We start from the raw sequence: 26,180 nt of genomic DNA, 5'->3' as shown, positions 1-26,180 counted from the left end.
GCCGACAGGAGCCCGCGCCCAGAGCGGCGGCGGGCCGGGCCTGCGCGGCCGTTGGCGGAGGAGCCGCGGGCGCCATTAGCGCCGCCTCGGCCGCGCCGGCCTCCGCGCCCGCCGCCGGGCTCCCGCGGCCGCGGCCCCGAAGGTGAGTGGGCGGGGGCCGGGCCCGGGCTGCCGCCGCCGCCGCCGCCTCGCCCGCCGGCCTCTCGGGTGCCTGTGCCGACGCCATGTTTGGCGGCCGTGGCGGGCGGCGCATTGTCCGCGGGCGGGCTGGTGGGCGGCCTGAGGGCGGCCGGGGTGGCTGGGAGGCCGGGCCGGGCGGGGGGGAGGCGGAGGTGGCGGGGAGACCAGGCTGTTGAGGCCGGGCTGTCGGGGAGGCCGGGCGGGGAGGCCGGGGAGCCGGGGTGTGGAGGAGGCTGGGGAGGCAGGGCAGGCCGGGGAGGGAGATCGGGGATCGGGGAGGCCGGGGTGTCGGGGTGTTGAGGAGGCCGGGCGGGGAGATCAGGCCGGGGTGTCGGGGAGGCCGGGGAGGGAGATCGGGGAGGCCGGAGAGGGAGACCGAGGAGCCGGGGTGTCGAGGAGGCCGGGGAGGGAGATCGGGCAGGCCGGGGAGGGAGACCGAGGAGCCGGGGTGTCGGGGAAGCGGGCCGCGGAGGCAGGGCAGGCCGGGGAGCCGCGGTGTCGGGGGCCCGGGTGTGCGGGAGGCCGCGCTCGTCCCCGTCCGGCCTCTCGGTGCCGGCCGCCGCGGTGGCGGGCGGCAGGAAGGGCTGGGGGAGCGGCCGCGCGTCCGGGCCGCGGGGTCTGCCTCAGAGACGGCGTGGTAACGCGGACCGGAGCGTTTATTGTGCCCGAGCGGGTCGCATTATGTAACAGATACGCTCGGTTTGTTTTGCCAAGACAGGAAACTCCCTGTAATAGGGCCGGACTTTAGACGTTTCCTAACCGAGAGCGCCGGGCAAGCCTCGCGGAGCGGCGCTTGGCGGCTGCTGGTGGGTGGGTGGCCGGGGAGCGGGCGCGGCGCGCGGAGTCGGTGGCGGACGAGCTCCACTCCCGCTTTCCTGCCCCTTTTAGAAGCAGCGGCTTTACCGAGGCGGAGTGGAGAGAACGCGCCGGGGTGTGAGGACACAGTTGAGTTTTGACGCGAGTCTGTGCGCCCAGGAAGCCGCCACGCCCATCCAGAGCGCTTCACCGGCGCGGGGCCGGGCCTCGGGCGGGCTGGCGGTGCGGTGCTCTCCGCCCTGCTCTGCGGGCCCTGAGCGCCCCACGCAGGCCGGTGGGCTGGGGAGCCTTCTTGCTCCCACTCGGAGGAGTGGCGGTGGGGGCGTGGATGTGACTGTCCCGAGCCGGGCAGGAAATGACCTGACTGGGAAGCGTGCGCTGGTCGTTGGTGTGCGGGCTTCCCCGGGTGGCTCGCACGGCTTTTCCGCGCGTTCGTGAGTGAGTTCCTGCTGGGAGGGCGGGCGTGTTGTCCCTGCTGACCGCCTCCCGGTGGGAATGCTTGGCGCTCCGGGGACGCGCCCGGCGCGGATGGAGCCTGGTGGCCGGTTGTAGTCGGGCGTAGGGAGGCGGCCGGTCACTCGGTGGTGCTGAACGCCCTCTCTCCCGTCAGTGACGGGACCAGTAAGTGTTAGGGGAACTTCTTGTCGAAAGTGGTTAAAGAGCCCATTGGGAGCGTGTGGGTTTTGAAGGCTGGTGATAGTTAGAGCTTCTTGGTGCTGTGGCTGGAGGAGAAAATTACATGCTAGCTCTGAATCTGGTGAGTAACCAGTTGTGGCTCCTGCCCCGTCTCAGGAGGGAGATGCGAGCTGTCCCTGGGTGCAGTAGGGTCCCCTCCTTGTAGGCTGTGGTGTTGACACCCTTGGGGCTGCACCCAGCTCCCTTCACAAGGGATTGCTGGTCCCGGGCTGGCTGGGTGGTGGCTTTGCTGCCCATTCCCTGGCGGTCCAGGGCTGAGTGGGCACCTGGACACCCCTGACGTTCAGGTGAGCTGGGTTCCAGCTGGCCACAGCGTTTTCCATGCATGTTTTTACAGGGGATTCCTGTTAAGTTTCAACATAAAACATGGATTTCTATTTGACAAAAGGAAAAGAAAAATCTGAAGTCTCTGTCTTAAAAAGTACATTTAGGGTTTGCTGGGATTGCCTCTCAGGACTTGCTCTTTGAGGGCTTTTCCCCAAGACCAGCTAGGTTGCTGTGAGGCCGTGATTCAGGCTCCTGTGGGTGCCCACATACAGCAGTGGACCTGGGGCTCCAGGTTGGAATGTTCATTTTTAAGCCAGTTTCTTAAAAGTCATCTTGCTTCCTATCAGGAAAATGTGGTTGTTTGGAGGGAGGAGTCAGAGGTCCTCAGTGTCAGCTCCTAAGGTGACACCTTGCTTGGCGGCTGGTGGTCCAGAGTCAGGAGTCTTCACGTGAGGGAGACTGAAGATAAGACTCCGTTACTGAGTTAGACGGTGGAGGTCTGAAAAGAGCAAATTCTCGTAAATGTCTGTGGCCAGGCCATCAGTCTTCTGAGCCCTACCGGCAGCTCCAGGGCAGGGGCTCTGGTGGCAGCGTGTGGTTGTCGGGGTGGTACTCACTGGGGGGGCGAGCAGAGATGCCCTCTGTGGCCCATTGCACATGTTGTCTGCGTGTATGTGACGAGGAGGAGGGCACAGCCAGCCCCACAGTCAGCGCCAGCAGCTGAGAAGTGCCCCCGGGGGAAGGGGGCAGGTCGGCTGGGCTGTGGGGGTTTCTGTGGCGGTCGCTGCGGAGGCCCCCTAGAAGCCGGCTTGGGCCTCCTGGGAGTGGAGACTGCCCCCAGACCAGTACGGGGCTCCTCTCTTTAGTCCTGGCATGGCTTAGTGGCCCTGTGCCTCAACACGGTGTGGAGGCTGTGTTGGTGGGGAGGATGGACTGCTGTGGTCAGACTGGCAAGGCTTCCAGCAGTCGGCAGGGGTGTTGCCCCGGGGCTGTCGGGGCACTCCTGGGCTAAGGGGAGTGTTGGCCAGGAGTGGGCAGCCACTGAGCATGCTCGCCTTGCTGTCCTGACCTCCATGCCTGCTGGAGCCCAGCCCTGTGTGTGGGCTTTCCTGGGCTCAGGGCTGGGACCCCTCCTCAGGAAGAATGCTGCAGTCATCTTGGTGACCTGTTAGCATGGTCCAGGAAGGTGACTGGCGAGCCATGGGGACCACAGAGTGGCCTAGAGGGACTTGTGCCTCTCAAAGGCCACTCCTTGCTGCTCATTGTGTCTTTTTGGTCCACGCGGTCCATGAAATAGGATCATGAGTCCTGGGATGAGTGGTTTTGGAAACCTCGGAGCCATGTTAGCTGGGAGTTTGGTTTTGATTTAGTTTGAGCTGGTTGGTGAGCTCTGCCCTCAGCGTATTTGGTGGTTTTTCTCGTCTGTGTCTTCTGCAGGGAGTTAACTTGACCTCTGCCTCTGTTGTAGGGAGTCAGTACCAAATGAGGAGGAAAGGACGATGTCATCGCGGCGCTGCAGCGAGACACCCTTCCTCCCCGTGCAGTACTAAGCACTCCCCCACGCGAGAGACCCTGACCTACGCGCAAGCCCAGAGGATGGTGGAGATCGAGATTGAGGGGCGCCTGCACAGGATCAGCATTTTTGATCCCCTGGAGATCATATTAGAAGATGACCTCACCGCTCAAGAACTGAGCGAGTGCAACAGCAATAAGGAGAACAGTGAGAGGCCGCCCGTGTGCTTACGAACTAAGCGCCACAAAAACAACAGAGTCAAAAAGAAACATGAAGCCATCCCCAGTGCCCACGGCCCACTGGCGTCGGCCAGCGCGCTTCCTGAGCCCAAGGTGCGGATCGTGGAGTACAGCCCGCCCTCTGCCCCGAGGCGGCCCCCGGTGTACTACAAGTTCATCGAGAAGTCGGCCGAGGAGCTGGACAACGAGGTGGAGTACGACATGGACGAGGAGGACTACGCCTGGCTGGAGATCGTCAACGAGAAGCGGAAGGGCGACTGCGTCTCGGCCGTGTCCCAGAGCGTGTTTGAGTTCTTGATGGACCGCTTCGAGAAGGAGTCCTACTGCGAGAACCAGAAGCAGGGGGAGCAGCAGTCCCTGATTGACGAGGACGCCGTGTGCTGCATCTGCATGGACGGCGAGTGCCAGAACAGCAACGTGATTCTCTTCTGTGACATGTGTAACCTGGCGGTGCACCAGGAGTGCTACGGGGTGCCCTACATCCCCGAGGGCCAGTGGCTGTGCCGACCCTGCCTGCAGGCCCGGGCCCGGCCCGCCGACTGCGTGCTCTGCCCGAACAAGGGCGGTGCCTTCAAAAAGACAGACGACGACCGCTGGGGCCACGTGGTGTGTGCCCTGTGGATCCCGGAGGTTGGCTTTGCCAACACGGTGTTCATCGAGCCCATCGATGGCGTGAGGAACATCCCTCCGGCCCGGTGGAAACTGACGTGCTACCTCTGTAAGCAGAAGGGCGTGGGTGCCTGTATCCAGTGCCACAAGGCAAACTGCTACACCGCCTTCCACGTGACGTGTGCCCAGAAGGCCGGCCTCTACATGAAGATGGAGCCCGTGAAGGAGCTCACTGGCGGGGCCACCACCTTCTCCGTCAGAAAGACCGCTTACTGTGACGTCCACACGCCCCCGGGCTGTACACGGAGGCCTCTGAACATTTACGGGGATGTCGAAATGAAAAACGGTGTCTGTCGAAAAGAGAGCTCCGTCAAAGCGGTCAGGTCCACGTCCAAGGTCAGGAAGAAAGCAAAAAAGACTAAGAAGACGCTGAGTGAGCCGTGTGCGGCCCTGCCGCCTGTGTGCGCGCCCTACATCCCCCCTCAGAGGTGAGTGCGCGTAGGCGTGGGGCGTGGGGTGGAGGGGAGCCCGGGACGGGGGATGCCAGCTGGGGATCTTGGCCCTCTCTGCTGACCTGGCTCTCTAACTGTCCTTCTCCCTGAGCTGTGAGGACCTCGGAGCCCGTAGTTTCCCGACTGCAGGAATTAGCGTCTGGGTCCCTGGCGCCACCACCTTTGACACGATAAAAGCTGTTTCTCGCTCTGCTCACCCACCAACTTTGGGAGCCGTGGGGCATTTTAAAAATAATTTCTTGTAAAGTGAAAGGGAGGGTGAGCGACGAGTGGAGATCAGAATGGGGCTGCCAGGAGTTTCGTGGGGAGGCGCTGGTCTCCTTCCTGTTGTGTGACAGCCTTTCTGGGTTTCCTGACCCTTGCCTTCGTGGTGTGAATATTGGCTGGTCAGTGTAGGGGCTTAGAGCAGTCCACAGCGGTGGTGGTGGTAGTGGTGGGGGTCTGCAGTGGTGGTGGTAGGGTCCTCAGTGATCCGGAGGGTCCACAGTGGTGGTGGGGGGTCTGCAGTGTGGGAGGAGTCTGCAGTGGTGGGGTCAGGCCCTGACTTGCTCTTAACAAGTGTCCCAGGGGCCAGTCCCCATACAGCTGTGTCTGCTCTTGTCCCTGAACTTGCTTCCTCCTCTTTGCCTGTTCGTCCCGTTACTGACTTGCTCTTTGTATTTTGCTCAGAATGTGAGGTGAGTGACTTGATGATTTTTGTAGCAGAGCCTGAGTGTGGGAGAGCAGATAGCTCCCTCAGACACTTGTTGAGCTCTGAGGATGGAGCACACTTTGTCCCCGGGCATGGGGCTTTCAGTTTGGTGAAGGACACGGCATTGAGACAGGGAGGTGAAGGTGCAGATCGCCATGCTCCTGAGAGCAGCTTGTGACTTAACTGCTGTGACCTGGACGCAAGTGAGTCCCCTGGAAAGAGAACCTGTTCGTCTTACAGACTGAGTGACAGACTTGCGGGATATTTTAATTACTAAGAAGTAAAAGTTACCTTAAACGTATTGAATATTAGCTTTTTGTGTTGTTTTCCTGTGTATCTGTGACGTGAAGGAATTCATGCCTACCAGCGTATTGTGATTAAACAGTGTAGTTTGGTTTTAACGTGTCACGAGTTGCGTCAAGCTCGCTCGTTAGGTTGTAAGAGGCAGTGGGGTGTGTCAGCCGGAATACTGTCTTCTCCAGAGACAGTAAGCACTTAGTATCTCTTAAGAATTAGAAGTAGGGACACCTGGGTGGCTCCGTCAGTTGAGTGTCCGACTCCTGATGTCGGCTCAGGTCATGATCTCAGGGTCCTGGGAATGAGCCCCACATCGGACCCCACGTCAGCGGGGAGTCTGCTTCTCTTCCCCTCCCACCGCGCATGCAGTCTCTCTCTCTAAAATAAATCTTTTTAAGAAAAAAGAATTAGAAGTATGACTTTTTCCCCAAAATGAAATTTTATAGAGCAGTACATACTCATTGTAGAATCAGTAAATTCGGACAGAATGAATAAAAGTGCTCGTCCCTCGTATCCAGAAAAAAAACACTGTCAGAACCAAGGTGTCTCTTTGCAAATCATTCAGCTAGACTTTTTAAAAGATAGTTTTACTTGCATTTCTACCTGTGGGGCAGAAAGTGTGAGATTTGCATCAAGAGCTTCTGTTGAAGAGCCCTAAAAATTTTTAGCTTTACTGTAATCGAAGTAAATGAAAGGAAAAACATGTGACCTAACAAATTGAGGAGCCAGAAGTGCAACGTGCTCGCTTCTCTGTGCCCAGCACCATGTGGTGACCTGCTCCTGACAGGGTGCCGATGAAGGGCTGGGCTGGGGGCTGCTGGGCCATTCGCAGGAGAAAGCACTTCCAGCTGGAGAACATGGGTGCTCGTGGGTCTCAGGTGACCAGGCCTGACTGAGGAGAAAACCCATGCTTTGGACCTGAGTATTTCAAAGCAGGTGATGTGGCTAAACCACGTACCAAAGGTGTAGTCTGGCCCATGTTTGGTTCTTTTCTTTTTCTAACTTAGGAATAAACTGTTGCTTCACTTTGGAGCAGAGATCAAAGATGTACCTGGGTAAGGGTTTGTGGCCATGCGGCTGGGTTGCCCAGACTTTGGGGGACCTTGATGTTTTGGGCCACAATCCCAGCCTTGGAAGATCTCCCAGCCACCCTTAGCCAGTGGGTAATCCGTGGTTGGTTCACCCTGTGGATTGTCCTGGCAGGTGCTGGTGTGGTCCGGGCTTGCCAGCCACTAGTCTTACTGTCCTGAAGCTGTGGCCTGAGGTGTGGCTGGTCTGGCGGCCCTGTTCCTAGGGAGCGTGCGGGAGTGGAGGGTGGATCGGAGGGGTGCTGTGCTCTGCCTTGGGTGGGGTGGGTGGAGTCGGGCGGGGTCATTGTGCTTCTTAGCGCTTCTGCCTGGGAGGGTCCCACCGTCGGTGTGGCTGGCAGCCACAGAGTTATTTGAGTGTTCTTCCAAGGTCTGAGTTGTGCCCGTCCTTGTCTGTCTTGTCTCCATCACTTTCATCAGAATATTTTTCTAACATAGAAACAATATGAAACTGCAGAAGTTAGGAAAAGTCAAGTCTGGAGAGGAAATCCCATCTGCTCCCTTTTTGCCTTGCCTTCCAAGAAAAATCAGCGCTTCGACTGTGCTGTTATAGGCCTTTTTCTGTTCTGACTGGTGCCTTTTCCTCGAGTAGCTGCTCTTCTGATGAAATCCTTCTCTGGTTCCTCATTGTTCCATGCTGCTTTTTTTGGGGGGTTAACCAGACGAGGTGGGCACTGGAGAGGGGGACAGGCCAGAAGGAGGGACTCAGCGAGTTGTAGCCTTCTAGTTCCCTTGGAGGAATTAAGTTTTCCCAGAGCGCGCTCCTTTGTTGCTCTTTGGTGGGTGCTGCTCTTTATTTAGGGAGGAGAATGGCCTCTAATGGACAGAGGCTGATGTGCTTTGTTGGTCTTGATACCAGCCTGGTCCTCTTGGCCATTTGGGTCATTTATGTGTGCGTGGCCCAGGGCACGTGCACACCTAGTAAGTTGTTAGTTAATGATGAGATGGAGGATCAGGTCCACAGCTCAGTTAACGCAGGGGCATCCCTGGTAGGTGCCCTCCCGCTGTCCAGACGCCAGATGAGGACAGACGTGGGAGACCGAGTACTTAGTAGCATTTGACAGAGAAATCTTACGCTTGTTGAATATAACTGTAAGAAGTGTGGACTTGAGCTTTGGATGTCTTTTTTGCCATGTTTCTGGCAGTTAATTTGACTGTAATTGAGAGAAGTTCTGTAGGGCCGTGGTTTGGGAAAAGGAGAGAAGCACTGGCCTGCCCCTTCCGGGCAGGTGGGAGCTCTGGCCGCCCCACAGCTGCGTGGCCCTGTGTTTGCTGCCCTCTGGATGCAGTGACACAGGCAGGCGTGGCGCCCTTGCCAGCGTTGGGGTCCCCAGGGAAGGGCCTCCGGACGGTCCAAGGCGGCGGCTACTCTGGAGAGAAGCATTAAAAACCAAACCGAAAAGTAAAACCTCCAGGTTGTGCGTGTGTGTTCTATGGAAAAGCAAGGTGCTGGTGTTTGCGTCCAGCCACTTAGAAAGCACTGGAGTGTGGGCTCCCCAGTGCTCTTGGACTGTTCTCGTTCCCACCTACCCTGACCTCTGTGCTTTCCTTGGTTTGAATTCAGACTGGGGGGCTGGGTGTCTGATCCTGTGAGTGTGTCCTCCCCAGGCTGCAGCTTCTCCCCCAGCCCCAGGCCGTGCAGCCCGCGAGGACTCTCTTCCCGGGAGGCAGGGGGAGGCGCAGGACACATTGCGTCTGGTGAGCAGGTTTGTTTTGACCAGAGAGCTGAAGTGAAGAGACAGAGTGCTGGGGAGGGACCTGGGTGCCTCACGGCGTGCGTGTCCGCAGGCTCCTCCCAGGGTCTGGTGCTTAGTGCGTGACAGACAGTGTTTGTGAGTGTGCTGCTGTGGGCCACGGTCCACGGTCACTCGAGCATCAGGACACGTCGGCCTGTGCCCTGGGGCCCGTCCCCCAGCGTGCTCTGCTTGGCGGTGGTCTTTGCAGGGAGCTGCTGTGCTCAGCACGCCTGCATCCTCGCTGTCCCACTGGGTCTGGGTCTCTCCCCGCAGCATCCCAGGCGCTCAGTCCGTGGGAAGAACCTGCCAGAGTAGCGAATTTTGTTATTTCTGTTCATATTCATTGTATTTGCTTATTTTTGGCAGAAATAGGATTGAAACTTACTAGAGGTTTTCTGTAATACGGGCAGTGGGTAATCGCCACACCGTCTCACCGCTGCTCCAGCCTAGGTGTTCCCCGGGCTGATGAGGGGCAAACCTGTGTGCTCTGCACTTGGAGTCCATACCTGCACACCACAGTGGGTGGACGGACGGTGTTTGGAGTGCCCTCCGTAGGCCCAGGTGGAGGCCAGATTATTTCAATTTTTTATTTGGAAATAACTCTAAATTTATAAAATGTTGCAAAAATGAGGAGAGAAACACCCAAATCCTCTTTACCCAGAGTCATCTCTTACTAATGTGCCGTCCCATTTGCCTGGCACAAAGAGTAGGCCCACGTGTCCCCGCATGTCTCCTAGGATGGGACTGGCCTCTGGGTGAGCCTCCATTCAGGACCTGTCCCGTTGGGCGAGCCTGCTGGGATCTGGATGCTTCCAAAGCTGCTCCCAAGTGGGCCAGTTTTGGAGAAGACAGCCCTTCCACCTTAGCAGAGTGAGCCTTGTTCTGGGTTTGTCTGGTGTCCACAGAGGTACCATGTGTCCCTCGCCTGGAGGGAGTGACAGCCCCTGCTCCCGGGGGACCACGGTGTTGCTGGTGCCTCCATGGGACAGTTTCTGTGCCTGTGTTCTTCTGGCATCCAGCCTGTGGTCTGGGAGAAGGGGGCCGTGCAGCCACCTGGCACCTCTTCACAGCGGCCTAGGTGTCCCGCCTGTGGGTTCTCGTCCCTGAGACGGCTGGAAAGGGGTGTCCACCTCAGCCCTCCCTCTGGTTTCTCCTCAGCGGGATCCTTCCCTTCTCCTGTCCTTGTGCTTTGTAGCAGGACCTGGACAGGTGGGAGGTGAGCATCTGGTGGCCCACCTGGCCGTCATTGTCCACCTGACCTTGGGGAGCTCGGCTCTTGGTTAGTTCGCTGCAGGCAGCCACCTGGCCTTGGGTGACACACGCTCCCTAGCCACCCCTGGGTTCTGTGATTGGAGTCCTGAGAAGGGTGTGGAGGGGCTTGACCCGCACCAAACCGGGCAGGAGGTTCTCCTGGGAGCCGCGTGGTGCAGAACCACATCCCTCCCAAGGCAAATTCTGGCCTTTTCAGGTCGGAGGGGTTGGATTTCACTCTTGCCATCCTGACCTCCATCTGACCTCTGAGCTGTTCCAAAAGCGAGTTGTACCCGTCATAAAGACTCGGGACACTTGAGAAGGTGTTATGAAGGGAGGGTGGGATCTAAAATCTCACTCTTTGGGGTGATGCTGGGTCATCATGGGCACGTTTCAGTGGCTGTGCACATGTGTAGGGAGAATAATTTTTTTAATGGCATTTTTTTCTGTTTCCCATGGTTTTTATATAAAAAGTTTTAAAATGGGGGGCGCCTGGGTGGCTCAGTCGTTAGGCGTCTGCCTTCGGCTCAGGTCATGGTCCCAGGGTCCTGGGATCGAGCCCCGCATCGGGCTCCCTGCTCATCGGGAAGCCTGCTTCTCCCTCTCCCACTCCCCCTGCTTGTGTTCCTTCTCTCGTTGTGTTTCTCTGTCAAATAAATAAATAAAATCTTAAAAAAAATAAAAAGTTTTAAAATGGAAAACTAGAGACTATGAGCCCACCCCTCACGCAGCCACTCATCGTGAATTGGGGTGGGTTCCTCCAGTCCATGTTTTGGTTTTTCTGCACGTGGGCGCACACGGTCTGCTGCTGGGTATGCACTGACCTTGGAGACGGTGCTGTCACGCGCGTGTCGCGTCTCCTGGTGTTGCCGTGGGTCTGGAGGGGCGGGGGCGGGTGGCATCGCAGGCGACCATGCTGCTGGTGTGGGAGTTGTCCTGGCTCGCTCAGAGTTGGGCGTTTCTGGGTACTGGCGCGTTGCCCTCAGCACGAGCCGGTGTGTGTCTGTCCCCGCTGCAGCCTGGTGGGGGCGGCGGTGTGCCCGTCGCTGTGGCCGGGGGGGCCTCTGCCTCGGGTGCGCGCAGCGAGGTGCTCATGCTGTGCTCATTGGCGCGTGTCTCTGCCCCTCGGCCTCTCGTCTCGTTTGTAATTATGTCTGTAAAAAGTCTTCAACTTTGGAAATCCGGAGCCCCCTCCAACAGTTATTGCACTTGGAGGTCTCCCTTGCCCGTCCCTTCCTTTTTGTCGTTCTCATTTCATCCAGTAACACGTCTGTGTAGAGAACAGGTAAGAATATATTTTTTTTATGATTTTATTTATTTGACAGAGAGGGACACAGTGAGAGAGAGAGAACACAAGCAGGGGGGAGTGGGAGAGGGAGAAGCAGGCTCCCCGTGGAGCAGGGAGCCCGATGCAGGGCTCGATCCCGGGACCGTGGGATCCTGACCTGAGCCAAAGAGAGACACTTAACCGACTGAGCCGCCCAGGCGCCCCTGAGAACAGGTAAGAATTCTTAAGAACACAACCATAACGTCTCGGTGTCTTGATGAACGGAACTTTGCTCATCCTACTGTCTTTTCGTGTGTGGTCTGTGTGTCCTGGTCTGGTCTGAGGCTGCCTCCCTCCCCGCTCTCCCGAGGTCCTGCCGCTCCCCTGTATTTCCTCCGGCAGTCCGTAGCCCCCCCCGTCTGGTTTGTGTCTTCCCCCCACAGCCAGTCAGTGGGCCAGTTCTGACCCCACGGCTTCCAGCGCTCACGCCCCATCCCTGCACCTCTGGCCGCCCTGCCTGACAAGCACGCGGTGTCCCTACGGAGCCCTGATCCGCGTAGGGCCGACCCCTTGTTGTTGGGTCACCCTCCCCACGTGCGAGGCCCAGGCCTACTTCTCGAGATGGCAGTGTCTCCGCAGGAAGCCTGGACTCCGCGGCCCGGGTGTCACATAAACACGAGCAGGCCCGCCTCGCTGCGCACGGGGCTGTTTTCACGTCTTGTGAGAGTGCATGGTGTTCTCATAAAAAATGGAGTATTGTAAGTAGTGTGTTTTTTCAAGTTAGTTTTTTTTTTCTTAGATTGATACAATGCATTGTAGTTTACTAGATTATTTTTGTGGACAGTATGTGAGGAAATGATGGTGTGGGCGGGCTTCTCCGTCCCTTCTTTTTTCCTGTCTTTTATCCAGGCTCGGGGCAGGCCAGGACCGCCAGCTCAGAGTCGATTTGGTAGGGTGGGAGCAGACATCTTTGCCGTGGTCCTGGCACTTTACAAGAGTTTGCCTTTCATTGCCCATGGGTGTGTATTTGCTTTATTTTATGGTTGGTGCTTGTCATATCTCGCTTAAATAATCCTTCATTTCCCTGAAGGCCTCAGGATGTTCTAAAAGCTTTCAAATGGCCTTCCCTGTCCGTGTCCCGCCATCTCCTCCGGCCTCAGTGCCGACCCGTCTCTCTGGATTTGCCTTGGGTGTGGTTGGCCTCCCTGCAGAGGGTCGGCCCCCAGGGCGGGCCACTGTTCCCTGAAGTGTCCCAGCATGTGCGTGGAGGCCTCGGTCACTTGTTGAATCAGTGTCCCTCATGTCCGTGTCTTCAGTCACTTGGGGATGAGTTTCTTATGAGGTAGGAGTATGGTTTAATTTTTCAGTGTGGATGACCGTTTTTGCTCTCCCTAGAGATCTTGCAGCCACGGGCCAGCTTCCTTGGGTGGGTGGCTGGCTGTGTTTCCTCGGCCTCCTGCAGCCTTAGCAGGTTCTTCACACGCATGTGGTTCTTGCTCAGCTGTGGTTCCTTTGTGTAAGTTCTGGAGTCATCTTGTCAGGTTTCTTGACAGACCTTTTTGGGAATTTGGAAATTCCATGGAACCTACAGACCAATTTGGAGGCGATTTGTATACTTATTACGTCTTGTCTTTTTCTTGCTAACCTTGCTTAGTGTTGAGTGTTTATATTTATTTAAATTTTCTTTGATGTCACTCAGTAATGTTTTCTACTTTTCTCCCCCCATGAAGGCTGTGTGCATCCAGTCCTTAAATTTTCCTCTTGTTTCCATTGGCAAGAATATCCTCTGTAGGGGCACCTGTGGCTCAGTAGGTGAAGTGTCTGCCTTCGGCTCAGGTCATGATTCCGGGGTGCCAGGATCGAGTCCTGCCTGGGGCCCCCTGCTCAGCGGGGAGTCTGCTTCTCCCTCTGCCTCTGCCCCTCCCCCTGCTTGGGCACGCTCGCACACTTGATCGCTCGCTCTCTCTGGCAAATAAATAAATGAAATCTTTAAAAAAATAAAAAAAAGAGTATCCTGGGGGCACCTGGGTGGCTCAGCCGTTAAGTGTCTGCCTTCGGCTCTCATGGTCCCAGGGTCCTGGGATCGAGCCCCACATCGGGCTCCCTGCTCTGCAGGAAGCCTGCTTCTCCCTCTCCCACCCCCCCACTTGTGTTCCCTCTCTCGCTGTCTCTGTCAAATAAATAAATAAAATATTAAAAAAAAAAAAAAAGAATATCCTGTATAGTTCTCATAGGAGCAGGGAGGGTGGGCATCTTTATGTTGGTTCCGATCTTGAGAAGCATCTCCCTGTGTGCCTGTTGCTCTAGGTCTCAGGGTGGAGCCTCTCCCAACCCTGCTGGCAGGACCCTCGCCCCTCGATGTGAGTTGTGGGTCATGGTTGACCTGTTGCTTTTCCACATCCTTTGGGATAATCACAGTCCGCCCTCTTATCCGTCGGGCTGTGAGTTCTCTTGATAGAACTTGTCATCTCAAGACCACCCTTTGCCTTCCTGGGACAGACCCCCTTGCTCATGGTGGGTAGGGTCATTTTATACCCAAATGGACTTGTTTCAGTTTTGTGTGTATTTTCGCAAGTGAGTTTGGCCTTTCCCTTGTGTACCTGCTGCCCGTGTGTTGGAGCGTCCGCCGCCTCAGCATGGGACACACCTGCTGTCTCCCCAGCTGTGGGCAGGAGGTTGGATGCCTGGTCTTCCAGGGGCCGACCTCTTCTGAGAAACTGTCTTTTTTCCTTTCCTTTCGGAGGTAGGAGGAAAATTTTAGACTATTGATTCTGTTCCTAAAATCACTACTATGAATGTATTGAGTTTTTCTTTGTGCTTCAGAAGTCAGTTTTGGGAAGTTGTGTTTTTTCTGGGTTGGTTTCCCATCTCCGCTTTCGTGATTCTCATTTTTAACTGATTTCTGGTTCGTTTGTCCTCTCCACACTCACGCTGTGTCTGTCCTCTTGCTTTCTTGGGCAGGGCTCGCCAGAGCTTGCTCACCCGTCTCTGGGAGCGGGAGGGGTGGCTCCTCATGTCTTCCTGTTTCCATTTCACTAAGTGTTGCTTGTTTGTCTCTTTCCCCCAGCATCATCCAGGTGCCCTGGACAGACATCGTTGTCAGTTTCAGGTGACAGCGTGGTGATGTGAAACTCATGGGTGTTGTGGGTGTTGGGCCGACGGCTTGCCCTCCGTGGCCCGGAGCCGAGGCGGGGGTGGTGGGAGCGGTGCGCTTCCCGACTGTCCTCAGTGCGGTGCTTAGCACGTTATGGAGTCAGCCTTTCTCCTTTCTAAGACATTTTGGATAGAATGTCTTAGATTCTATCTAATAGAATCTAATTCTATTAGATTCTAATTTTGAAAAACAGCGTAGTGCCTCCCACATTTTTGAGTTGAAATCCAGCATTTTTCACCCAAAGATCAGATAGCTGAAAGGTGTAATTTCTGGAATATTCAAAATAGGCAAGTTAGGAGCCTCATCGTTCCCGAAAGTGAATTGAGTGGAATCTGGGTAGTCGGGCTGTGTGCCTCTGTGTCTCGGCCCCGCCCCCCCCCCCCCCCCCCCCCCCCCCGGGCCAATCGCTGTCCCGCCGCCGTCGCTGGGCCTCGAGTGTCGAGGTTTCTTCCTCATCCGGTGGGGCTGCCCTTGCCAGCACGCACTCGAGCAGACGGATGCCCCTTGGCTTGAAGTGCCTTCCCCACGAGAGGCGTGTGCTGGGCGCCTGTCTTCAGGAGACGGGGCTCTGCAAAGATGGCTGTGTTCCGTGGATGGATGTGCTTGCTGCTTGCCCTGATGAGACGCTCTCTCCCTTAATCCTCTTCCTGGTTTTTGTTACTGTGGACTTGAATCTACAGCTTGATCGTGTGTGTGAATAGATTGTGTAAAAGCAGTTTTATCGTAGCAGGTACTCAATTTAAAACATTCTGTTCCAAATTATATGCCATAGTCCCAGATCGATGTTTTATCAACTGACCTTCTGTTGGGCCCTCCCTCAGTTTCTCCAGAAGCCTAGTTATTTTTCATTTTAAGGCACCTTGTATATGAGATGTATTCAGAAAGGCTTGAGAAAATCAAAGTTTTAATCATTTTATTACCTTTGCCAAATACCGTATTTTAAAAAAAGTAAAGGGGCACCTAGGTGGCGCAGTCAGTTAAGCGTTTAAACTCTTGATTTTGGCTCAGGTCGTGATCTCAGGACCGTGAGATAGAGCCCTGAGTCGGGCTGTCTGCTCAGTGGGGAGTCTGCTTAAGATTCTTTCTTTGCCCCTCCCCCTGCTTGTGTGTGTGTTCTTTCTCTCAAAGAAAGAAATCTTTAAAAAAAGTATTTAAAGTAAAACACAAAAGGAGAAAGAATCACAAATGCATGACTATGGGGTACACACCCTTGTTACCGCTATGTACTCGAGAAGACAGAACCTGGCCGCCCCCTCCCCCAGCCCTTCCTGCAGCCCCTTCCTGTCCCTGGGACTCCCACTCTCTTCACCTGTGCGGGACTCACCTTTTTACCTTCTTTCTGAACACCCAGGTGTGCCATGCCTTTAAAATTGCACAAGTCCTGTCTGCTCTCCTCTTGTAAAGGTCCCTTTTTGTCTCTGTCTCTTTGGAGTTGAACTGTTGAGGGAGCCGGATCCCCATCCTGCTGCGAGTCCCCTGGGCCCCTGCCCCTTGGCCAGTCTTGTGTGGCTAGCGTTTCTGTGGTTTAGCGCGTTCCTCTGCCCTCCACCCGCTCCGCGTTGGTTGTTGGGCTGGGTGGGTGCAGGGTTGATGTGGGCATGCTCAGCGTGGGCACTGCTGCTTCCAGGAGGTGCTGGGTGCCCGGGCGCTCTGCACCCACCCTGCTCCTTCAGGACTCGTGCAGCTTATGACGTAGAATCCGCTCAGTTGAATGCAGCTTTTCAATAAATACTCTAGGACACCTTGAAATACGTTTTCATCAGAGCCTCGTTGCTCATGTCTGTGAGCTGTTCATGGCTCAGAGATCCAGACTCTGAGGAGGTGGTGGCTTGTATCATGAGGTTCAGAATCTTTATAAGCATGCGTTTCCTTGAACCTTCAGATTGCCAAAAAATACTTCTATTTGCCTCATTTCACTGTTGAAATAACTGTGTACTTGTGTTAAAACACTTGTCTACAGGTGGAGAGATCCACTGAACTGTGTGCGTTCAGGTTCGTGCTCCTTACTGCACCTGAATCGTGCCTCATTTGACAGTGGTCGGACAGACCACCCCCAGCAGAACCGGCACAGCCCCCCTGCAGCCGAGGAGCGTCGTGCGTGCGGCTGCGAGCAGAGTCCAGGTGTTCCCCAGCACCTTCTGTGGGAGAAGCTCCTGGGCGCGGCGACAGGTGTCCTCCCCTGCCTGCTGCTGAGGCCGTGTGACCCAGGGTCCTCGAATGCGCAGACCCACGGCCCCGTGCTCGGGCAGGCTGCGGACAGACTTGAGCATGGGTTCTGCACCGGCCCACACAAGCCCTTGGCGTCTTCCTTTAGGGTCTGACGGGGCTTTTCTGGCAAAGCCCCCCCGCCTGTGTCTGGCCTGGGGCTGCCCCCTACGTCAGTTCCTCAGTGTTGGGTCCCTTTGCAGGACAGACACTTGAGCTGTGTCTTGCCACTAGAGGCCGTGTTGGTTCTGTGCATGGAGTGCGGTCTCGAGGACCCCAGGACGAGAGCAGCCATGTGGGAGGCGAGCCCTTCACAGTCAGCAGGCCGACCAGCAGCAGGATTTGGGACATTCTTGAAATGAGCTGGAGCTGGACGTGGCAGAGCTGGGGGTGTTCTGGCTGTTTTGATCACTGATCATTTTGTAAAACTTGAACGATTTACATACTTCAAAATTTGGTCTTAAAATTCCTTGGTTTCATCCTGACATTTTGATGTTGGCTCTATAGTGAGGAGCATCTTGTTTCATTTGTGTTTTCATTAAGTTCTTAGTTTATGATTGAGTTTATATTCTCTTTCAGTGTCTTTGTCTGGCAAATTGATGAATTATTGCTTTGTTTCAGCAGGAACGATAGTAACAGGGATGGGGAAGTGTCTGGCTTTTTTAAACGATTATTCCCCCTGTGCAAGTGTTTTCACAAACCTCGTGCATTTTATAGTCCCTGAAGGGAAGCTGTCTCCCACGACTTGCAGCTGCCCGTGGTCATTTTAGTGAGGAGCAGCTACTCTGTCTGCAGTCCTGACCCCTAGCTGTCCCATCTCTTTCCCTCTTGAGGTGACTGAGGGGGGACCGGTACCCTCCTCACCCCACCTGGTGCGGCAGCTTTTCACGGTCACTGGATGTGGTCGGCATAACGTGGAAGGAAGTGAGAGCACCACTCAGTGTATTTTCCTTCTCCGTGTCTAATGTCTCTGGTAGACGCTGGCGTGACTTACCCTGGGTGGGACCCGTGGGTGGCTGGCGGTCGGGCTGGTCCAGCAGGGACGGCGGAGGCAGCAGTTCGTGTGCGTGGCTGAGTGCGGACGATAAAGTATGGACATTGGTGGTGAAAAGTGACCCTGTCATTTCTAGTTTCCACGATGAAAACATGTTCGTGTGCTCCTTTAAAGCTAAACTCTGAGTTTTTCCGTGTTTTAGATTAAATAGGATTGCGAATCAGGTGGCCATCCAGCGGAAGAAGCAGTTTGTGGAGAGAGCCCACAGCTACTGGCTGCTCAAACGGCTGTCGAGGAACGGCGCGCCCCTGCTGCGGCGGCTCCAGTCCAGCTTGCAGTCCCAGAGGAGCTCGCAGCAGGTACGTGGCGTCTCCTGCCCCCCGACACCCCGGGCCGGCCCGGCGACTCCCAGGAGCAGCGCCTGCCACCGTAGGCTGGCCCCAGGCTCTGGTCTGCGAGCCCCCGTCCGGTCCGGTGCAAGGCGTGCAAGACCCGTGTCTGTCCCGGGCTGTGTAAGCTGCGGGTTGTGTGGGCCGCTCCCATCTGTCCGTGCCACGTGATGTTTCTGCACGTGTTGGGGATGCCCAGGGAAGTCGTTACCAAGCTGGCCATGCGGGGTGGGCATGCCGGGGCAGGGAGCGGCAGGAGGTGAGACTTGGGCCCCTAGGACGTGGGTCTGTGGGCTGGGCTGGGAGTTTGGGTTTTCAAACGTGCAAGGAGTGGTTTGTTTCCAGGGCCTTGCTCTGAAGGCCCGCTGCATGTTGACCACGGTGGGGAGGGAGGGAGACAGGAGCCCAGATGCGTGAGAGGAGACGGGATTTGCTTTTTAAAAGAACAAAACCAAACCAGCTCTTGTGTTCTAGTACATCTGGTTTTGTAGAACCATCTGAGCGTGTGATGTGGTTCTGGGAAAATGGATTTAGAAAGTAAGAAATTGGCTCCGTGAGATGTCACAAACATAAATGGAAGACAAAAATGGTTCTTCAGCACATTGCCCAAAATTGATTAGTACACTTCATTGTTGTGGGGAGTGGGCAGTTTTGTAGGGGAGCTGTGTCCGTGACTGTTGTTGGGCTAGGCCACCTGCTCAGGCTAGGAAGCCCGGAGGACATGGCAGAGAGTGGAGTCCCCTCGTTGCTCTTTGTCTGCCATGCTGGGCGCAGCAGAAACTGTCCTTCCCATGAGCCCATGTCGGATCGCCGCCTGGCTGCCGTGCTGCTGTCCTCTTAAAGGCTCTGCTCTCGCTCTCGCTCTCGCTCGCTCTCTTGATCCTGAGTCGCCAGGGGGCTGAGTGTGTCGGAGGGCACACTGTCAGATGCGGCTGGACACTCTGCTCCCTGGATCCACCGGGTTCCTGGTTGGTGGGGTTCTCTCGGGGTGGAGTCGCCCTGTCCGCGCTGTTCTGGGCTTGGGCCGCAGCTCCCTGGAGGCGGCCTGGCTGTGCCAGGCACGTATCCTCCCTCACGTCGCCACCCGCCCAGCGCTGGCAGAGTGACGGCCTAGGCGGGTGTGTGGTTGTGGAGTGAACTGACACCCCGTTCACCCCCTTCACTGGCAGAGGTAGCTCCTGTCTGCTGTCCCTCCTCCTTGGTCACAGCTCGAAGCCCAGGTCGAGTGTGACCCTCTCTCATTGCCCCCGCCCTGGATGATGGTGCCATTCCTGGGGAACCCTTCATCTTAACTTACTTGATTCTATGGTGACAAAAAGAGGCAAAGTATTAACACATTTAAATACTCAGTTAAAAAAGTTTTTCGTGGGTTTTTTTTTTTTTTTTTTAAAGATTTTATTTATTTGAGAGAGACACAGCGAGAGAGGGAACACAAGCAAGGGGAGAGGGAGAGGGAGAAGCAGGCTTCCCGCTGAGCAGGGAGCCCGATGCGGGGCTCGATCCCAGGACCCCGGGATCATGACCTGAGCCGAAGGCAGACGCTTAACGACTGAGCCACCCAGGCGCCCCTAAAAAAGTTTTTCGTGGGTTTTAACATCTTTTTTATACTTTCTGGAAGCCATGGAGAAGCTGAAGATTCTGGACCTCTGTGGGGGTGCCTTTGACCCTTTTCCATGTCTGGGAAAGGAAGGGCATGCTTCTTGGGGCTGATGCCCCTCTGAGGGTTCGGTGATTGGGCCGACCCTCCCCCCGGTGGTCCACGCCAAGTGCCTGGTGCCCTCAGCACTATCTGAGTCACATCCCATGGATGTCCAGGGTTGCTGGGCCAGGGGCTGCTGGGTGGGGTATTCCAGTATAGTGAAGGGGGCTCACTTAGTCTGAGGTCTCGGTGACGCTGGACGCATACACACGTGAGGCCAGGCTGCTTGACTGTCCCAAGGTGCGTTGGGGCTGCGGACTCGTGTGCATGTATCCCTTGTGTGGTGTGCATACTGCCCACCCTGGGGGCCATGTGCCTCCTGCACACGCTTGGGTCTGGGGCCTCAGAATCCATGCGAAACCACATGCCACTGGAGGTCTTTGTTAGCGATGTCTGCTTCAGTGATGAGCTGCCTGCTCGTCCCTCCTCCCCTTTGGGAATGGTGTTGGTGTCCCCTGTCCGGGCTTTGTGCCCATGGGACACGTGGGCCAGTGGGAGCGACCAGCCTGGGGCTGCCACATGCGAAATACCTGTGTAGGGACGGGAACATGAGCTGTGGAAATGTCCGTGTCCTCGGCAGAAGGGCCTGCCTGGACTTGAGTCTGTAGAGCTTGAATGTGGGTGTCCTGCTGTGCCCCTGGGGCGACCTGCGGGGTGGATTCCTGCAGGGCGAGTCAGTGACGTGGTTGGTGGAAGCCCCCCGTGTGGCCTGCATGGGCGCCCCGGAGTCGCTCTGTGGAAGGACTGCACGCAGACTGCCCTTTCCTGCTTCACCCCGTAGGTGCTGACGACTTCGCAGGGTCCGAAACAGTAATCTCCACATGGAACATGTGGGCTTGGTGTGATGTTCCTGTGTTTTTGAAAATTGGGACATATTTGATGTTAGGGTTTAACTTGACTTGTTTCTCTGTATTTCTGGGTGCCCACTCTGGGCCGGGCTGTGGAAGAGGTCAGGTGCAGCCCTTCCCTCCCATGGCTGACCTTCTGGTGGGGAGACAGACACACAGACAGGCGGGACCAGCTGGTCTGAGAGTGAGGTCCCCCACATCCAGGCAGACAAGGCGCCTCGGGGGCCGGGCCCTCGGGTTGGCGCTGCTGGACGCTGCTGTGCACGGTGGTCTTGGAGGAGTTGGCTCAGCTCTTCTGGTCTGGCCTCGAGCGCGGGGTCCCTGTGGGCACCTTTCTGGGGCCTTCATGGCACCGTCTCCAGAGCCCATCCTCCACCACCCTCAGACCCTGGTTGGGGTGAGGGTCGGTGGGCGAGTGCTGCGATGCTTCCCTCTGATGGCATCTCCGTGTCCTCTCTGGTGGCTTTAGGACAACACGGTCACCCTGCTGTGCTGGGGCTGAGCTTGTTGCATCCACCCTGCTGCTGTGGGCGCGAGGTTCAGCCCCAGGGCTGGGCCCCTCCATGCGTCCTGCTTTTTAGGGGCAGGGAGCACTGCCTCTTGGGGCTTAAGTCCTTGGTAGTGTCCTGGGACTCGGGTGGATGTGCTGGGGTCCTCACCTCCTCCGGCTGGCCTGCCCTGTCCCCTCCATCCAGCATCTTCCCGTTTGCCAGGTGGAAGCTGTAAACATGGTCATCTAAAATTCTCTTTCCTGATAGCTTTTCGGTACCAGAAACCACTTTACTTTTCTTCCACTTCATGGAGTCTTCCCGGGTAGGTTTTTATGGAGGAAATAAAGCTCTCTGAACAGCAGAGTCAGGAGACTCAGGCCCTTTTGCGTTGATGAAGCTGCTGAAGCCGTGCGCATCAGAGTCGGGTCCTGTCCTGCAGGACCCTCCATGGCTGTGCACCCTGTCTTCCAGCCAGGACCGTGAGCGCCGTGGGCAGCGCGGCGGGTGGGGGGCACCTACCACGTTCTGCTTCGTGGGATTGCCAGGCTCAGTGTCCTTTTGGTTGATGTTTTCGGAGTGTTTATTCAAACCAATGGACAAAGGGATTTTCAGATGCTTTGGGGTAATTTGGTTTTCTAAATCTACTTTTTAATGTATTTATTGGCCATGTTTACGCAGCTGATGTCACTGTTTATGCGTACTTACTGTCTGAGACTTTGACGATTTTCTTTTTTTTTTTTTAAGTAGGCTCCACGCCCACTGTGGGGCTCGAACTCGCGACCCTCAGATCAGGAGTCGCGCGCCCCACCGACTGAGCCAGCTGGGCGCCCCAGTGCCTGAGACTTAAATACCATTAACACGAGCTCTTTGATTGGCACTGGTGGAGCGGGAGAGCCTGGAGCGGGGGCCTGGCCCAGCCTTCCCGTCCCTTTGATAGCGGGGAGGGGGGGATCTTGGTAGCCTCACCAGTGACTCTGCCCACAGACCTTGAAGTGAGGGCACCGTGTCATAGCCCCATGTGTGTGCGGCCACAGGGTCAAATCTCGGCAGTTGTCACCTGCCAGGTGCTCAGCATTGAGACGGGGAGTGAGGGGTGCCCGGGGGTGGGGCCCTGCCTGGTGGGTGTGCTGTTTCAGCTCTGTCTGGATGCGGTGGGCTGGAAACCTTAGGGGCAGAGCCGTCCAGAGAGAGAGGGGGATCTGACGCGTGTGGTGTATGTCCCGGAATTGGACGGTGAGCGCCTTGCCCGAGGCTGTAGTGTGTGTCTGCAGAACGGTGAGGTAAAGCCACCGGAGGTGGGGACGTTCTCTCGGTCCGGGGTCACGTGCACGTGCACTTGCAGTAGGCATCCTGGGCTGCTGTGATCAGGAGGCCCGGGCACGTGTTGGAAGACTGTACGGGGACAGATGGGAGCATCTCAGCGGAGCTGGGGTTCAGGGGCAGGGGGAAGAGCGCCCCGACTGCTGCCTCCTCCACCGTGTGCACTGGGTCTGCCCCAGGAGCTATGGTTGGGCAGAAGGGGCCTTCAGCCGCTGCGCAGACCCAGGGGGTGCTCAGCTCCCGGCTCTGGCCTCTGTGGGGCTGTCCAGGTGCTGCGCCAGCGTGGGGGACCTTGGGTTGTGATTTCCTGGAGTTCGCGTGTTGCCCCGTGCTGGGAGGGTCTCTCTGGCCGTCGTGTGGGGACGTCCCCGTCACGGACAGAGCAGCTCTTCCTGCGTCGCGGTCCGAGGTGCATCGGGAGGGGGCCGCCATCTGCTTGCTCTCTGCATATGGCATGTTTATTTTTGAAAGTGCTAGAATGGAAGTGGGTCAGTCAAGGGCTGTGTTGAGGTCAGTGGCACTTGTGTTTTGCCAGGGAAGGAGGAGGCGCTCAAGTGGTGACCCCAAGCGTGCCGATTTCATTCCCCCTGGGTGTGGGCGTGTCCCTGGTGTTTGCTCCCCGGGCCGCTCCGTCCATTCCCGGTGTCCAGGAGGGGAGGCGACAGTGCCCCGCTCACCTGAGCTCCTCCTGTGCCGGGGTCAAGACGCCAGTCCCTGAACTTGTGCGTGGCGCACGGCCGTCCCGCACTTCGGGTCCGGAGCATGCCGGCCTCGTAGGGAGCCCGCGGGGCGAGTCCGTGCACGCGGACGTCTGCTCTGGGCCTCCTCGGCCCTGCTGGTTGGCGCCCTGGCTGGGCTTCCGTGGGCGGCTCCGGGTTCGAGTGGCTCTTTGTCTGACTCTGGATTCCTCTTCTCAGAGAGAAAACGACGAGGAGATTCAAGCTGCCAAAGAGAAGCTAAAGTACTGGCAGCGACTGCGGCACGACCTGGAGCGCGCGCGCCTGCTGATCGAGCTCCTGCGCAAGCGGGAAAAGCTCAAGCGAGAGCAGGTGAGGCTCCGCGCCCCTTGGGGCTTCCCCAGGGCGGGGTGGTACCCCGCGTGGGCTTCCCCCGTGGGCGCCTGCAGCCGGCTGCACCTGCAGACCTTGCCCCCGCCTTTCCACCCATCCTCCTCCCCAGGCCCAGGGTCGCGGGCAGCAGGGCGAGGGGGGGACGTTGACCTCTGTCTTGAAGGAGGCTGGGGGTGCCCTGCAGGGGAGCGTGGAGAGAGGCGCTGGGCAGTGGTGGGGTGGCCGCTGAGACGGAGTGTGCCAGAGCATTTGACGTGGGCCCTTGGAGGGGCTGTGGGGGGGGTGGGGGGCGGGCAGGAGTGCAGCCTGTCCAGGAGGGTCGCCGGTGAGCATCACAGCCAGGTGCCGTGTCCTGCAGGTGAAGGTGGAGCAGATGGCCCTGGAGCTGCGGCTGACCCCGCTCACGGTGCTGCTGCGCTCCGTCCTCGACCAGCTGCAGGAGAAGGACCCGGCTCGGATATTTGCCCAGCCGGTGAGCCTGAAGGAGGTGAGTGTTCACACGCTCGACTCGCTCGGGACGGGGCTCACTCTGCTACTTTAGTAACCGTTCACTAGGTGCAGGAGTGCGATTACTTGTCTCCTAGTGTTTCATTTTTATTTAACACATTTCCTTTTAAGTTGTAAAAGTGGTAGGTTTCACTGTAAAGTAGGGGAAATGAGAGGCCAGAGTTCCCCCTTAGAGAGAAGCTGTCCGTGGACAGCGGCCCTGCCCAGACGAGTGCACCAGTTGCTGTGTGTTCGGTTTAAGGAGTTTGAGTAGAGGGGCCCCCGGCAGGATGTGGGGTGTGCGTGTGGCGCGTCTCATACGTTAAGTAGCGGGTGTACGGGGTTATAGAGAACGAATAAGAGTCCTTCTTTGTTTGTAAATGCTTATTTTTCCTCCCTGAAATTAGGTACCAGATTATTTGGATCACATTAAACATCCCATGGACTTTGCCACAATGAGGAAACGGTTAGAAGCTCAAGGGTATAGACACCTCACTGAGTTTGAGGAGGATTTTAATCTCATTGTAGATAACTGCATGAAGTACAACGCCAAGGACACGGTGTTTTATAGAGCCGCCGTGAGGCTGCGCGATCAGGGCGGTGTCGTTCTGAGGCAGGCCAGGCGCCAGGCGGACAGCATCGGCTTCGAGGAGGCCTCGGGGATGCACCTGCCTGAGCGGCCTGCTGCGGCCCCCCGGCGGCCTTTCTCCTGGGACGACGGTAAGCACCAGCCCCGAGCACAGGCCCAGGTGGGAGCACGCTCTTGCCCGCAGACCTCGTCCGCACGGCCCAGTGGGACTAGAACACGAGCCGCATATGTGACCGTACGTTTTCCGGTAGTCTCATGAAGAAAGGGAAGGAATTTACTTTAAAGACGCTATCTTTAGCTTAGCACTCCTAACGTATTGTGCTTTTAACACATAGTCCACCATAAAAATTACTGATTACGTTTTCCATTGTTTTTTAATTTTTCTTTGCCATGCAGTGTGTATTTTATACCCCTAGCACGTTTCTGTTCAGACCAGGCGTGTTTTAGGGACCCATTAGAGAGATACATGTGGGCAGTGGCCCCGTAGGGGACAGCCTGGGTCTGAATGATACAGATCAGGAAGCAGTTTAGTTGGCGGCTACACTCTGGGTGGGTTTTAATCCAATTCCAATGACGTCTTGTGGCTGGGAAGGCCCCAGGAGTGGGTGTGTGCCCAGCCCCCCGGACTCTGGCCTTGCAGCCGTCCGAGCGCTGCCGCGTGCCTCTCAGATGGCGCACGGCGGTCTGTTTGCTTGTTCCTGTCCTTGGAGACGGGTGGGGGCTGCCTTCCCTGTGCCTTGCCCTGGCCACGACGCTCCGGCCGCCGTGCAGCCTCCCTGGAACAGGAAGGGGCTTGCGGGCTTGAGGACATGGGCAGATGGGTCACCGTGGGGCCTCCTCAGTAAAGTCCAGCACCCACGTTTTCACTAGGGATAAACTCAAGGATGAGAAGTGTTAATTTTTTCCGCATTTGTGCGGGGAGATGGCGGAGCTAGCCCAGCACGTGTTCCGGGCAGCGGGTACTCCCCCCTCCCTCCCCACGCAGTCCGCACGGGCCCTGGCCGCCTTCATCCACGCTGTGCCGAGGCCCGTGGGCTGCCTCTTGGTGGGCGGTGCACACACAGCTGTCCCTCATCTGCTTAAAGGGTAAAGATCTGAGGGGGCTTCAAATGACACAATTTTGTTTATTTGCACGTTTTTGAGGCTGTTATTTGTGAAATTTTGTTAGAGACAGTATGGATGAAAGCCAGGCCGTTAGGTTTTAAGCATTCTTACTTGTTTTGCGATACTAATGTCTCGTTCCTTTGTGAAAAGCACAGATGCTTTTAGTAAACGCTTGTTTCTGAAGGAAGGTGTCACTCGCTCCTGGTGGATGTGCTGTGGTTTCTGTCTCTTTCCACCTTCCCTCCCATCTCTCTCACTCCTGGTTTTGTCTTAGTTTGAAAGAGCTGTTTTTTTCTTAGCCACCTTTCACTAATTTCAGGTAACTTGTGTTTCATAAATTTTGTTGTTTTGCTTAAGTTGAAGTTGCTAGGGTTTTTTATAGTAAACATGCCTGGAGTTGAGAACGGTCTGTGCGTTGTGTGGCCCAGTCGTAGTGAAGCCACCCGGCGGCCTGCGTCTAGGCCGGCTCAGACCTGAGGCCCTGTCTGTAGGGGTGGCCCCGTGCATGTGGTCAGGGCAGCGTGCCTCCCTTGGGGCTCATCCTGTCGTGCCTCCTCCTGGCCCGGCCGCTGGTCCTCACTTAGGGCCTTGGTCCGGGTGCGCACGAGGAGAGGCGCTGGCCCTGCCTCAGTGCGCTGTGTCCCCGTGCGCCTGGCCGGCCCGCCGTGG

General features: G+C 56.8%; 1 protein-coding gene across 5 annotated transcripts in view; it reads left to right on the top strand.

Annotated features, from left to right (window-relative positions):
- The first annotated feature begins 101 nt into the window (after nucleotides 1-101).
- The window catches only part of BRD1 (bromodomain containing 1), a 42,760-nt gene continuing 16,681 nt past the window's right edge, over nucleotides 102-26,180 (top strand). For all 5 annotated transcript variants that reach the window (XR_004300928.1, XM_032416447.1, XM_032416446.1 and 2 more), the window contains exons 1-6: nucleotides 102-142; nucleotides 3,428-4,808; nucleotides 17,718-17,874; nucleotides 23,180-23,311; nucleotides 23,691-23,819; nucleotides 24,226-24,538. Coding sequence is in view for 4 of the 5 variants with exons in the window: in XM_032416447.1 (XP_032272338.1) it covers nucleotides 3,442-4,808; nucleotides 17,718-17,874; nucleotides 23,180-23,311; nucleotides 23,691-23,819; nucleotides 24,226-24,538 (2,098 nt within the window). In the remaining variant the exon portion in view is untranslated. The remainder of the gene's footprint in view (nucleotides 143-3,427; nucleotides 4,809-17,717; nucleotides 17,875-23,179; nucleotides 23,312-23,690; nucleotides 23,820-24,225; nucleotides 24,539-26,180) is intronic.

Source organism: Phoca vitulina, unplaced genomic scaffold (genome assembly GCF_004348235.1).
Source record: "Phoca vitulina isolate PV1807 unplaced genomic scaffold, GSC_HSeal_1.0 scaffold19, whole genome shotgun sequence".
NCBI lineage: Eukaryota > Metazoa > Chordata > Mammalia > Carnivora > Phocidae > Phoca > Phoca vitulina.
The sequence above is the reverse complement of the archived record's forward strand: the minus strand, read 5'-3'. Positions and strand labels throughout refer to the sequence as shown.